Source organism: Corvus hawaiiensis, chromosome 6, assembly GCF_020740725.1.
Source record: "Corvus hawaiiensis isolate bCorHaw1 chromosome 6, bCorHaw1.pri.cur, whole genome shotgun sequence".
In the NCBI taxonomy this organism is placed as follows: Eukaryota; Metazoa; Chordata; class Aves; order Passeriformes; family Corvidae; genus Corvus; species Corvus hawaiiensis.
The window spans coordinates 35,803,671-35,817,842 of NC_063218.1; the positions used below are offsets into that span (position 1 = coordinate 35,803,671).

Sequence of the window (14,172 nt, forward strand, 5' to 3'; positions counted from 1 at the left end):
ACACAGGTTTTTAAGGAGCCATGATACTGATGCCCTTAGCTATCTCAAAGGCAGCAATTTTAAGTTGGACAATAAGGATATAGTACTTGAGACTTCACTGGAAGACTTTTTATTGTGTCTGGGGATAGGATATTCCTGGCCTCATTTCACAGAGCAGTGTAAAAAGTTTATATGGACACACTTTGAAGTCAGACTTGAACAGACCACTTAAGTATCACAGTGTTTCATCAAAGAGGAACTAAAGATTCCATGCTTCCCTGGTTAAAATTCTCTCCCTGTATCTATGCAGCATAAATCTCATGCAATGGACAAAGCTAAATGTCCCTCACCCAGTGTTAGAGAAATTGTCAGCTGTGTATAATGAAGATAAAGTGAGTCTCTTGGATTTGATCTTGGAAAACTTGTGGGGTTGTTTTTCTTTTTTTTCCCCTTTATATCTTTAGGACTCTTGAAAACTTCACTGTCGTGGAATTTGTAAAAATTAGTTTTACTTGCTTTTTGACTGACTTTGTCTTGAATTAAGGGTTCTTCTCCAACAGTTGGAAAATTTTAGATAATCCTATTTCTATGAAGCTGACAATACTTAGACCTGTGTTAATGGAGCATCCTTATGGTTCCTTTGAGGCACCCAGAAGTTAAGGGTGTGTTTTTATGGAAGCAGCTGAGCAGAGACACGCAAGGTCATACAAGGGCCTGTATGAAAAGGGACTTTCTGGCAGTCAGTATCAGGCAGGATCCTTGGAAGCAGCAGATTAAAATACCTAAATTCTGTAGATCCAAGGGAGTATGGTACAGTAATTTGTAGCACTGTTTCTGAACCCCTTCTTTGTAATATTTATAATTTAAAATTATCTTTGAATAACTTAATTTAGAAGATCAACCTTGAATTTACAGTGCATAGGAAACAAAATTAGGGCAAGGGCTTTAATTTGGAAGAAACAGTAGTGTACACCTGACTCCTGGTAAACTGCAGTTCTGTGCTGCACGACACTGAGGTATTTTAAGGTTATAATAATTAGAACATCAAAATATCCCAAATCTGTATGTGTGCACTTTTTTCAATTGCTGCTCACTTTGGATGAACTGTTGGTTCTGATCTGGGTCAAGTTGTTTGTTCCTACTCAAATCTAAATCAGACTGGCTGTTCTCAGGTAAGGAGGCTATTCTCACAGTTGGACTCAATGATCGTACAGGTCTTTTACAAGCATTTAGGTTGTAAAAGACCTAAATGTGATTTTAAGCTGCAGATCTTCAGAAATACTTCAATGTGCAGCTTTGGGGGTATGCTGTCACTGAAAAATGAACAACTGTGTCAGTATAGCATCTATGTTTTTGCTCCTTCGTCCCTGTAAGGGTCTTGATCCTTGATCTGATATCAGCCACAACTTCGATATGACAGCTCTCTCTTTGGAGCTTACATTTCATTATACTTTGGGTTTTTTTTCCCCCTAGGTGATTCACCGCTGGGTGCCTTGCAGCAGAGATCCAAGTAGTCGGTCACATATAGATAAAACCATCCTGCTGGTTCAAATTGAAGATAAATACGTTGCTGTTGTTGAAACTGGAGTCCTTGAACTTGGGGCTGAAGTGTAAATCTCTTTGAGACTGAAACTTCCCCTTCTCCAATGGTTCGGAAGAGAGAAGGGTCCAGAAGAAGCAGCTCCCAGGACATGAAACTTTGGTCCGGTTGTAGGAAAGGACTTGAAACACAGATTTGTCTAAGTCCCTTTCCTCAAATAAACAAGTGTAAGAAATTTTTTAAGTTGTTAGCTGCTGAAGAAACACTTGCATGAAGGATAGATTTGTTGAGACATATCTTTTGTTTATAAATTTTGTTATGCATTGCGTAATGCTTTAAATCAACAAACTTTTCAGTTCTAAGATCAGAGCACCTCATATTTTTCTAATTGTTTTGCCAAAAATTGCCATGTCTTGTCACAGAGTGCGTGGAATTCATCCACCTTATTTTAATGAAATTGACTACAAACCTTCAGTTTGGTGAAACAGTGTAAGGGTTTCAGGTGTGGCAAGAAGAGACTGAACAGATGTATAGATTCTTATTCCTTATGAGCTAAACATTAATGAGAACTGCACTAATTTTTTTACAGCAATGCACTAAAAACAACCCTGAGATTGCTGAGAACATTTATTTATATATATAAATATAAGTATATAAAATACCATTATTTAAATTGCCTTTGGGATTAATCCCCTCCCTCTCCATATACATGTTGATGGTAAGGGCTGTGCCATGGGTTTGGTTCTATGTTCTGTATTTCGTACAAGTGCATTTGCTGCATCCTCTTCACAATAAATGGTAAAATAACAAATGTGTAGAAAAGCACCTGAGTATCCCTGTACTACATCAGACTTTATTGTGGTGGCAGTGGTACCTCAAGCCTGTACAACACGTCTAGCTTTAAAGTGGGCCCCAGTATGACTTTCCATCTGTCTTCCCTTCATGAGCCATGGATGCTTTGCTTCTTTACACCCAGAGCTGGCTGTGTTGTTTCACTGGCTCTTCTCTGGCAAACACGGTGGTTTTAGTTTTGTAGCGGGAGGTGCAGGTCCATGATTACTTCACGGATGCTTGAAGGATTTTTTGATTCTATCCAATTTTAAAAGAAAAAGTAGCAACAACAAAACTCCCCAAACAAAACAAAAAAAGTACCAAACGAAACTTGACTTCTGCTTTTAAAGATCTTTTATAGAAGGCACAGCCCTAAACTTGTATCAGTTTTACCACCTTGCCTTTTCTTTCCCTTTAGTCTTCATTCTTTTCTATGACTTGAATTTTATTTTCTGTGATTATATATTCTATGTAAGTGTAATTTGAGTATTTATAACTGTGAAGTTGAATTATTCATGTGTTACATATCCTAGGTTTTATTGTATTTTTTTAAAAGTGTGTATTCAGGGAAACAAGTAACTCAGAACTATCATGGGAGTGTGAGAGGGAAACTGGTTTGTTCTTGACTTGCAGTTCCTATGACTCACTTTTCTTAATCCGTAAGAAAAAAATGTACCTGTTGTGATTGTTTCCTGTTTCTGACCTGTAATTATATAGGACTCTGGGGAAATTGCATACAGTACTAGCTTTTGGGAGCAGCCATCTTCTTCCCAGTCACTTCCACTTCTTTATGTGTATTGTAACTAGAAGAGACTTCTGATATACCACAGGGGTTATTGTAATTAATTCTCTGACATCAGAGAAACATTGTCCATTATGTACCTAATGTAAGAGTGAAATTATATGGGATAAGAAAAAAGGAAGAAACAGCTACTTAAGAAACTCTGGTATTCCAACTCGAGTCACTGTATGCCATCTAGGCATGAAAGGGTAAGTCTGTGTGCCTGGTAGCTACTCAATTCCAGTTACTGTTCCCAGTAAGTGATACTGGGACCTTGCTTGCATCATTGATTATGCAAACTTGTCCTCGAAGTGCTGTGCATCTTAGAGTTGCATATTGCTATTCAGTTTATTCATACACAGTCCCATTTAATCACGGTATAAATGCACAGATCTGCCACCCTTAAAACTATGTGGAACAGCAAAATTATTTATCATATGTACACATTATAGAGTAGTTGAATTCATCTCCTGCATACGTGAAAATGTAGTACAGTAGATGAAACTTCTGTAGCGGTCTGGTAATGCTGCTATCAGGAATGAAGAAAATGTATAAGTTTTGAATTGAAGGCCTCTTAGTTAAGGTTTTATTCTTTGTCCATCCTTTCAGGTAAATACCCATTTGATTAATTAACCCTCCAGGTTTTCTGTATCATTGGAAACATTGCTTCATTTTAAAGGGAGAAGTTTGTTTGAAAATAAGCCCCTATTTGACATTAGTTGCACAGGGTTGGTTTTTTTTGCCTTGGACTGAAGCCTTGAGGTAAACAAATGACTGAAAACCAAAAAACATAGTTTAGGTTTTTTTGCTTTGTTTTTTTTTTAAACCTGACTGAAACAGCTTTCAGTATGTTAACCCTGACAGAACAATTTCTCTCTCTTTGGGGCAAGGTAAGGACAATGTGCATTGCTGGTAATAGACATGATTGGAATTAATGGCTTGTTAGTGTGGAAATTTTAGCACATATGTGTATCTGCCTGGAATTCGATTGGCAAACAGCAGACAGGGAAAGAGAGAGACTCTTTTTTTAAGGGCAAAGAGAATTGAAGAATATTTATATTTTTTATAAATCATAAGGTTTTTGGTGTGCTGCCTTCAGGAGATGGATTTTAATGTGGACAGCTAAAAGGTGAACACTTCCTTTCAGGTACGCAGCTAACATCTGTTGTGAAGCCATTCACATAGTGCTCATGCCTGTTCCAGATCTGCTCAACAGAAACCACCTAGTTGAAATTTCACTCTTCCATAAGGCTTTGGAAAATTAACTCCTTAAAGTTTTTCCTGAACTCATTAAGATTCATATATGATTGTATCTTGGTTTGTACAGAGTTTGTGTTTGGTTTCCAGTGTGCAAGTGACAAAAATGTTTGTTTTTTTCTAACTCAGAATCACACAGAATTAACTAGGTTGAAAAAGACCTTTGAGATCATAGAGTCAAAGGACTGAATACCACCTTGTCAACTAGACCATGGTACAAAGTGCCACATCCATTCTTTTCTTAAACACCTCTAGGGATGGTGACTCCACCACCTCCCTGGGCAGCCCATTCCAGTGCCCAATCACTGCTTCTGTGAAGAATTTCTTCCTAATGTCCAGCTTAAACTTCCGCTGGTACAGCTTAAGAGTGTGTCCTCTTGTCCTGTCACTGGTTCCCTGGGAGAAGAGGCTGAGCCCCACCTGGCTACAGCCTGTTTTCAGGGAGTTGTGGAGAGTGATAAGGTTTCCCCTGAACCTCCTCCAGGCTGAACAACCTCCTGCCCGGCTTCCTCAGCTTCCTTATAGGATTTGTGCTCCAGAGCCTTCACCAGCCTTGTTGCCCTTTATCTGGATGCATTTGAGCATCTCAATGTCCTTCTTAAATTGGGGGGCTCAGAACAGGACACAGCACTCAAGGTGCAGCCTCACCAGTGCCAAGTACAGGGAGACAATCACTGCCCTGGTCCTGCTGGCCACACTGCTCCTGATAAAGGCCAGGAGGCCTTTGGCCTTCTTGGCCATGTGGGCACACCTCCCCACAGGATAGATCTGTCTGTGGAAACTTCTGTTCTAGATGGAGATGATTTCATCTTTTGTTTTATTTTCTTGGCCTTTGTCTTGATGTGTAATACTCTTCTCCTGTTGTAAGGGTGGAAAAGATGGGCATTTTCTAATGAGTCCTGTCAGTCCGAATTGAACCTTATGACAGAGCAGAATTTTTTACATCTTTCTAGATTTTCATGAAAACCCATATAGATGATTGCTTTTACTCTGTCCACTTGCTTTGTGATATTCTCTTGCCATAAGAACATTCTAGTTAAGTCCTCCTGTTGTAGCTTCCAGGAAGATCCCAGTCTATTTTCTTTCTCTTAGATTTCTTTGGAGGTGGTGTCTGTGTACATATGTAAGGACTTCCCTAAAACACTCAGTTGGAGAAAAGGGCTTGAAAACCCCATGGATCAGATTATGTTCGTTAGTAAAAATGGCTATTATGTGATTTCTTAAACCCTCTTCCTATTTCACTTCTCTGTGAAATCTTTTAAAATGTTCTGTTTAAAACAAAAACCTAGAACTGTGTATGTGACACCACTGATGACACCTAGACTTCTGGGCTACTTGGCAGTGTATGATACTAGTGCTGGATTCTGGGGATCTCTCTCATGGTTCAGCATATGTGAAATGGTTTCAGAGTTTGGGGAAGATGATGGTGGTTGATCGTTTTTTGAGGTAATTCCTTGGCTGAATGGCCCTACAGCCACTTTGCCTGGGACATCTGGCATGTTTCTGAGCGGTGATGTCAGTTTTCCGGTCAAGAGTGTAGTTACCACCAGTCATTCCTCATCCCATGTTCACAATGCCTTTGGGAACTGAAGAACTCTTTGAGAAGCCTGGATGACTGGTGAGGTGACAGATGAAGACTTGTGGCACAGGTCCTTGCCTTTGGCAGGAGGCCATAAAGTTTTATCTGGATGTGGGCAAGCGGTGGAAGAGATGCCTTATGATTGATTCAGCTTTCTCTGATAATGCACATGCCACCATGCAACCTAGGGGTGTAGATAACAAAGACACTGCTTTAAAGATCTATCTCAATTACAGAAGTCTCCATTCACAAAATGGAGCTGGATAAATTGCATTTCTTACCATTAACAATATTATTCAACTTATATTGGATTTGGGGTTGACTGACCACAGGTTTTATGTACTTAATTTTATTAAGGAATTTTATACCTATTATATAGGCATCTATTCTTTTCTTGTCTGGCTTGCTATTTGATAATCTAATGCAGTACATTCAGTGGCGCTGGACTCTTTCAGAAATTGTACTGGTAATTCCTGGTGCCTTAGTAAAAAAGTGGGTACATAACACCTTGGTGGAAGGTAAAGCATGTGATTTGTTTCACCCCAGCATGATATGCATATTTCTAAAAAGGTGATTAAGATGGCTGCCCCAAAAGATTTTGGGAGTATACCTACATCACTTGGTCATGAACATTTGAATATGAGCAATTTTTATGAATTCTGGTATGTACAGTTTGAATAGATAATCCCAGTACATTTAGGCCACAACTTTGAAAGATGGCAATCAAATAGCTGGATATGTAACTTCTTACACAGATGCCCCTGAAAGCTTGACAATAGCTGCTGGTTAGGAAATGGAGAGGGGAGTAGAGCATAAATGAGAGGATGGCTTTGGTTTTTAATGGACAATGAAAATATATATTGCCTCTACCAGCAAACGGTTACTTTGCCAGGGATAGGGATATATGTACCTGCGTGTCTGTGAGTGTGTATGTGTCTGCGTGTGTTATTGGAAACAGCCTGTAAATATTGTAGCTGTTTAAAATGGAAAAGGCAGAGAGTTTTTTTGCAACATGTTGCAGCAAAAGGACAGTATTGACAGTGGAGAAACACTGAGAAATAAAAGAACCTTTTTTTCACTTGTTGTCATTTATTGCACGATTACATTTTCGTAAGATGTCATTCTCACAAATTCCCTATAAGGACAATTTAAAGTTTACTCAAACCATCCTTTAATGAAGGATTCTCGTGTTTAAAAAATGTCTTTTGTAGCTATGCAAAGAGTAACCTCAGCTCTTCCTATTTTACTGCCAGCATCATCCCTGTTTTCATGCTTTTACATAAATGAGTGCCACATGCCCTCTCTTTTCCAGTTAAAATGTTTTGTCTTTGTTGAAGCATTTTCTCTATCAGTGATTTCCCTTCTCTTGAATGTTTTTCAAAGCCCAGAACAGTCTTTTACTGTCTTTGTGCTCAATAATTTTTGTTCATCATACTTCACAGGGAAATACCTTACCTAGTGTGGTTTAATCAGTCATTTCTAATTTTCTGCCATCCTTGATCTGATAGCCAAGTGCAGCATTGGGTGAAGTCCTGATGACCACGGTGCTTACATGAAGCACTTTTTGATACAGTGATACTAGTTTAAAAATACTCAGCTGCTGTCTCTCCAGGACATTTTCTCAGTATTTCACACTTGTCCAGGGAAAACATTATCTTATCCCTTACAGTTTGAAAAAATAATTTGTAACATAAACAATGGTGATTGGATAGCCCTGGGTCTTTAAAGATTGGATGTTTCCTTTGTATAAAACCTAAACACAGCATCTGCAACTTTTCTTCTCCTTGTCTGTGAGGCTTGACCCACAGCTGTTTCAGGCCTCAATTTAAGAATGAGAGAAGAGCACAAATAGAGCAAGTGTTCTTAAGGAGAAACAACTCTTTTTTTCTTAATGTGAGTAAGTGAGTCTCAGTGAAAAAGATTAAAAGTTCTGTAACTGTTGTGTTCATAAGCAGCAGCTGAGCTTTCAGTTGCCAATGTCAAAAAAGGATGAGCAGCACTTCCACACTGATTTAGGGGATGGCAAAGGCTAAGATTTTTACTGTAGTCCACTGTTACTTGCTGTTGGTGTCAGCTGAAGGCCTGCAAATGGTAAAAATGGGGGGACCAGAGCCCTGGTTAGTGGTTGGAGGCTACTTCTCATGGTAGTTTGGCCTGAGAGAAATCCAGTTTGTGTACTCTTGAGACACTCAGTTGCTGTGAGCCTGTCTAGGACCTGGGAGCAGGGTCTTTGCTTCTACAACACCCGCCTGGTCTATGTGAGTGTAATGCCTATTGCATGGCTTCTTTGTATTGCCAAAGATGGTCCTCTATCCTATTTTTAACCGGCCTTCCTCTGACCCATAATTCTTGTGTAGAAAGATGATACTTGGCTTCTGGCACTTTTTAGATTTCTTTGGTTGGATCAGTTTATGTGGATCTTCCTCTGTTCATCAGAAAGTGGTTTGGGTTTCTTTCGGAGCTCCCGCGGCAGAACACCGTGTCCTGGTACGGCGCCGCCGCTGCCGGGGCTGGCCGAGCGGCCGGTGCGAGCCCGCGGGGCCCGAGCGCTGCTCGCGGCCTGCGGCGGCTCCTGCGGGGCCTGGGCCGCGGAACCCGGACGGGGCACGGCGGGGCGGCCGCGGCCGGCAGGGGGCGCCGGAGCCCGCGGGGGCTCGGTGTGTGGGGGCGGCGGCGGGGCCGGCGGGCGCCGGGCTTGGGCGTGCAGCGGGCGCCCTGGGACCCGCGCCTGCCTCTCCGCCCGCTCCTCTGCTCCGGCCTTGCCTTGGGATTGTGCTCCCAATGACGCCGCTTTTATCCCCACCCTCACCGCAGCATCCAGCTGTTCCCGCTAAACCGAGCGGTGAGGCTGCGCTGCTGGGCCGCCCCGGGATTCGGAGCGCCCCCGTGTCCTTCCCTCTGCACAGCAGGACATGGATGAATTAATTTGACTGTTTGACTTTTCCCCCCCCCCCCCCCCCCCCCCCCCACTATTTCGTAATATCTATTAAGATATCACAAAGAAAAGAAGACACCCACCCACCTAATTATTTTCTTTCACTATCGGTGATCCCATGGCCAGGGGAGTGAGAAGAAACGGGAAACAAACAGCAAGAAAAAGGAAGACAAAGATGTTGGGGAAAAGACACAGGGAAAGAGACCACTTTTGTCTTTCCAGAAGCTGGAAGAGATGGAGTGGATAGCTCCACTATAATTTTTCAGCCTCTTTCTAGTAATTCCCCTATGTGAAAGTAAACCAGAGGTGAATTCCTCAAAGTGCAAATTAATTTTGAATGTAATTCTGATTTAGTAGACATCAGTCTTAGCAACTACTAAAAGAGTTATAATAGGCCCCTTTCATTTACTCAGTGTATTGTATATATTATGGTGCATTGTCACACTCAGGCAGAATTGCAAATTAAGCCTTGGTTAAAGGGCAGAGTGTTCTTGCTCCTTTGTGATGCTGGGAATGAAATGGCTGCTGTTTCCATATGTGGTTCTTGGGAATGCATGCGTAACTCCTGTAACCCAAATAGGTATCCGTACTCCAACTGCAGTAGGAATGTCAGCTGATGAGGATCTGACTAGCCTGTCCTGCTTGTTTGGACCCCACATCCATTCTGCTGGTGTGACAGGCATTACAGGGTGTCTCAGAGCAGTGTACCATGACCCTACACAGAGTTCAGTAACTCTTTTTTGCTTCAGCTCTGGAAAGAAATGCTTGGGACCTGTGCACTTGTGAAGCTCTCCTGTGAGCCTACCTGCACCATCTGATGCAGGTGCCAGAAAACACAAGCAGGACATTGTTGTCAGGAAGTCAACACTGTCTTTGTAGAAAACAACTTTTACCTTGCTGATAAGAGCACATTTTACATGTCCCAGCGGTGGCTAACAGGGACAGGGTGACCTTCGCAATGTTCCCCAGCAACAGGAACTGTTCCAGCCTTCCTCTTTTTTCACCGTGGGAATATCAGAGGTTTGGAACAGACCAGCTCCCCCTCCCCTGCACTGTCACTGCTGTGGTACATTAACTTTTTCTCTCTTGCACTCTTTGTATTTAGCAGCACTCGGAGCAGTCAGCCCTCTGTGCTCCCTGACATCCTCTGAGGGAGAAAGCCGATGCCCTTTGCATCATCTGTCCTTGCTGGCACATTTGCAAGTTCTGTCTGTCACTCAGAGGTATGGAAAGCAAAACCAGTAGCAGCTCGTCCTTCTACAGGCAACAAGACAGCAGCTGTCTCTGGAAGAAGCAGTGCTTGGATATATTCAGGGCAATTATATACCACAGCTCCACGCTTCTTGTCATTCTTGTTGTTTGCTACTAATGGAGAGTTCTGGTGCATCAGTGTTGTGTACATCTGCAGCAAGACTGGGCTTTTTTCCTCCCGTAGAGCTGCAAAGGCATCCCTCCCAAGCTCTCTTCTGTAGCCATGGCAGAACCTAGAGCTTCTGTTTCTTGCCTTCTCCGGATCTTTCCTATGAATAACAAGGTAACCACCTTGCTGCACCCTGGTTTTAGTACTCTTCACTTACTTTTGCCTAAGGCTTGGAAACCCCTGGGTTGTAGCTTCCTGCAGCACTCTTGTCTTATGTCACTGAATCTATGAAAATGATCCCTGAAAATGATTCTTGGCTGTGGCCTGCGTGGTCTGCTTTCCTGGTACCTTACTTAATTAAAAAAAAAAAAAAAAAAAAGTTGTATTTGGAAAATGCCTCGTACTTCAAGGTAGGTTGGTTGCTGTTAGGGAAGTACCTGGGTAAGGTATGGCTCACTGCCCTCCAGGGAGCCTGCTGCTGTCCCACACCCCACAGTTGCACATGCTGTATCCACCTCCCCCCTGACCCCTCTGCTTGTACTGCCCACCAGCAGACTTGACCACAGTGCCTGCCAGCCCAATTTGCCTGCTGCCAGCTCACAGGGAGCCACGTCTGAGATCTGAGACACGTTTTTTTTTTCAGTTTGGCATGATGTAGAGTGCATTAGGACCAAGGAAGGCAGCACCTGTGAGAAGAGACAGCCCTAACATCATATAAAAGTGCATCTACTGGTGATATTTGAGTAAAGTGGGCACCCTGTGCATGGACAGGTCTTCCATCTGTTGTATGAACCCTCCAGCCCAGGTAAGGATTAGGTGCCACCTGGGAGCTTGTGCCTGGATAACCTGTGCTGGTTGGCTCCCCGTGTGGGGTAGCATCATAGGCTGGCTTGTGTTGGAAGGGACCTTCAAAGATTATCTAATCCAACACCCCTTCCACAAGACCAGGTTGCTCAGAGCTCCATCCAGCCTGGTGCTGAACACTGCCAGGGATGGGGCATCTGCAACTTCTCTAGGCAATCTATTCCAGTGCCTCACCACCCTCATAGTAAAGAATTTCTTTCTAATACCTACTCTAAATTATCTTCCTTTAGCTGAAAATTGCTGCTTTTCCTCCTTTCATTAGGGGCCTTGGTAACTTGTCTCTGTCATAAGCCCTCTTAATACAATGAAAAGTGAGGTACCTGCTGGATGTGAGAAACTGGGGGCTCTAGACGTCAGAAACAGCATTACCCACTGCAGAGCTGATCAACAACTAAGACTGATGGCCAACAACCAAGCGGGACCCACCTGAGGGGTGATTCGGTGAAAGCCCTGTACATCTCTGCCTGAGCCTCGCCACCACTTCAGCCTTGCTGTTGTAGCACCTTGGAGCCCTCTGTGTGTGCCGGGCGATCCCTGTGAGCACGCAGCCGCTCCACAGCCTCGCCCCATTCTGTGCAGCCTCTCGTGCGTAGTGAGAGCTGCAAGGGACCGTGTAACGAGTAATTGGCTCGGAGCGCAGCGCTGGCCGTGACTATAAGTTCATCTGTACGCGATGTTGCACTGCACCGCTCCCTAACTATTTTCAACACAATTGATTTTCATTACGGAAAATGCTTTCCCTGAAGGAGACGGCAGCGGTGATGCGCAGTGGCACAGCAGAGCTGAACTTCGTCTTGGGCACGAAACGCACCATGTAAGTATGTATCAGTGTCAAGTCTGGGGGAAATGGTGCTTTTTCCATTGCTGTTCCAAGCCCCAAAACCCATACTCACCCTTCTCTGGGGCTGAGGAACTGCCAGCACCAGAGGAAAAAGGAGGAGGGGAACAGCCCCTTGCCTCTCTCACCCCTGGCTACTGCAGCTCCTCAGGGGAGGGAGCAGATGGGCCCCTCTGAGCTCATTGTCACCCTCTTCCACCACTGGTACCCCCATTGCAGGAAGGGGGTGAATGCTGTTGTGCTGCCCCTGGGATCCCTTGACATAGGCATGTCTGGAAAACTGTATGGGGATCATCCTCCAGCTGCCTGCTCAGGTTTTGGAGGCACATAACTTACTGCTAAGGTATTCTCTTTTTTACTAAGTATTTAGCAGTGGCTGTTCTAGAGATTAGTAGAGAATGACAGGGGAAAAAACCTAAACCCCACAGATGACTTTTACAGTCAGGTTTGGTATACCAGTACTCCCACGCCTGCGTTTCTCTCCCAACAGGAGCCAAATTGCACAGCCTTATGTAACCAGCTATATAAAGAGTGCCTTGAAGGAAAGTGAAAACGCTGCCTACCCCCCACCCCCAGCACCGTCACCCCCAGCACCTCCTGCTCTCCTCCAGGTGTGTGGGCTGCCCATGGCTCAGCTGCCCCCCCCAAAGGCACCTGAAGCCTGAGTGCTGCTGCTTAAAGATGCCCAAGTGCCATCTCCATGCCTGATGTGCACCCAAATGCCCAAGGTGCATCTGTCCCTGTCTGTGCCTCGGGAAACTGCCTCTAGCTCTAGTGTGTCACTGGCTGAGGTGTTCCCATGGTCAGGGGTGGGGGGATAGAGGACAAGGAGAGGGAGTTTACACACACCATGCAATGCAAAGCATAAACCGGGCAGCGTGCTCAAGCCTTTGCTTGCCCAGCTGCAGAGGGCATTTGAGGCAGGGTGAGCAATCATTCAGCCTTGTGGTTTGTCTCTGGACCTTTCAGAGTAGTGTGGGGGCAGTCCTGGGTTTGCTAAAGTGCTCCCGGGACCTACTATTCTGTATAAGTGTGTGCATATGTATCTATACGGACACTCACTTCTGAAACAAAGACTGCCTAACGGAGCTGTGACCTGGGATGTCTGCAGCAAACCAGGCATCACACAGAGATGTAGGCACAAAGCACGTGGGTTGCATGAGCAGGAAGCTGGAAGAAAACTGGAGCTGTAGCTCAGTGTTCCTGCCTGAGCCCAGCTTGGAGATTTCCTACAGGGCGCTCACACCTGCGCTGTAACTGCGTTTTTATTTTCATCCTGAAAATGTTTTACAAACAGTGCCTGGGGACAAGCATGGCTTTGCCGGGTCTCTCTCTCTCTCTCTCTCTCTCTCTCTCTCTCTCTCTCTTTCATAAACATGCAGATGGCTCACCTTTCCTAAACTGTTCTCTAAATGTTTTCCTCCCAGCTCTAAATGACACTTGGGAGGATGCGAAGGGCAGCAGTGAAGGGAGCTGTGCCTTTGTTGTGCACATAATTCCAAAACAGTCATGTAAAATACATAATTGCTGGGGCAAGAACTGCTTAAAACATTAATTCTAACTCAGCTGGCAGCTGCTGTAGCAGGGACCAAGGATGCTGTGGGAGAGGGTGTCTGTGCAGAGGTTGAAGCTGAGCAGCAAAGCACAGGGTGCAGGATTACTGTCAAAACTCTGCTGCTATGGTGACTTTTGGTTAATTTTAATTGTTTCCACCTCCCTTTTCATGCCTTCTCATAGATGAAAGCAGTTTTATCCACCTCATGAGAGAGAAGTGTTGTGGGAGGCAATTCACATATCTATATAAAAATATGTCATGCTATAAAGGTTTTTCTCATACTGATGTAGATGGAAGCTTCAGATTTTTCTCATTTTTGGGGGGAGGCAGGATTTATGAATTAACTCGGTCAACACTGAGCTAGAAGCCAGCCAGGAAAGCAGCCCAGCTCCATAAGCACTGCCATGCCCAAGGAAAATCCAAACTGCAGTTGTAGCGCCTTTCCGTACAGAGCCACAGCTCTGAGGTGGAGGCCTCTTTGCAGCCCATGCACTTCACAGGGGTCAGGAGAAAAGCCTTTGGAGTGATATAAACATGCCATGTGCCAGCATAAGTCATGTTGCCTGTAACAGGGCTGGGGATGGGAGAAGGGTTTTCTGTGAGAAATACCTGCCCAGGGGAGGGGGAGGTGCTGCGGTTTTCACCACAGGAGC

The 14,172-nt window shown here is 44.2% G+C and overlaps 1 protein-coding gene across 10 annotated transcripts in view; it reads left to right on the forward strand.

Moving 5' to 3' along the window:
* The window catches only part of PCNX1 (pecanex 1), an 86,619-nt gene extending 83,579 nt beyond the window's left edge, over positions 1-3,040 (forward strand). For 9 of the 10 annotated variants that reach the window (XM_048305801.1, XM_048305802.1, XM_048305799.1 and 6 more), the window contains one exon: positions 1,453-3,040. In XM_048305801.1, the coding sequence (XP_048161758.1) occupies positions 1,453-1,593 (141 nt within the window). In that variant the 3' untranslated portion in view covers positions 1,594-3,040. The remainder of the gene's footprint in view (positions 1-1,452) is intronic. The other variant, XM_048305808.1, reaches the window with a different exon arrangement.
* The last annotated feature ends 11,132 nt before the right edge of the window (positions 3,041-14,172 follow it).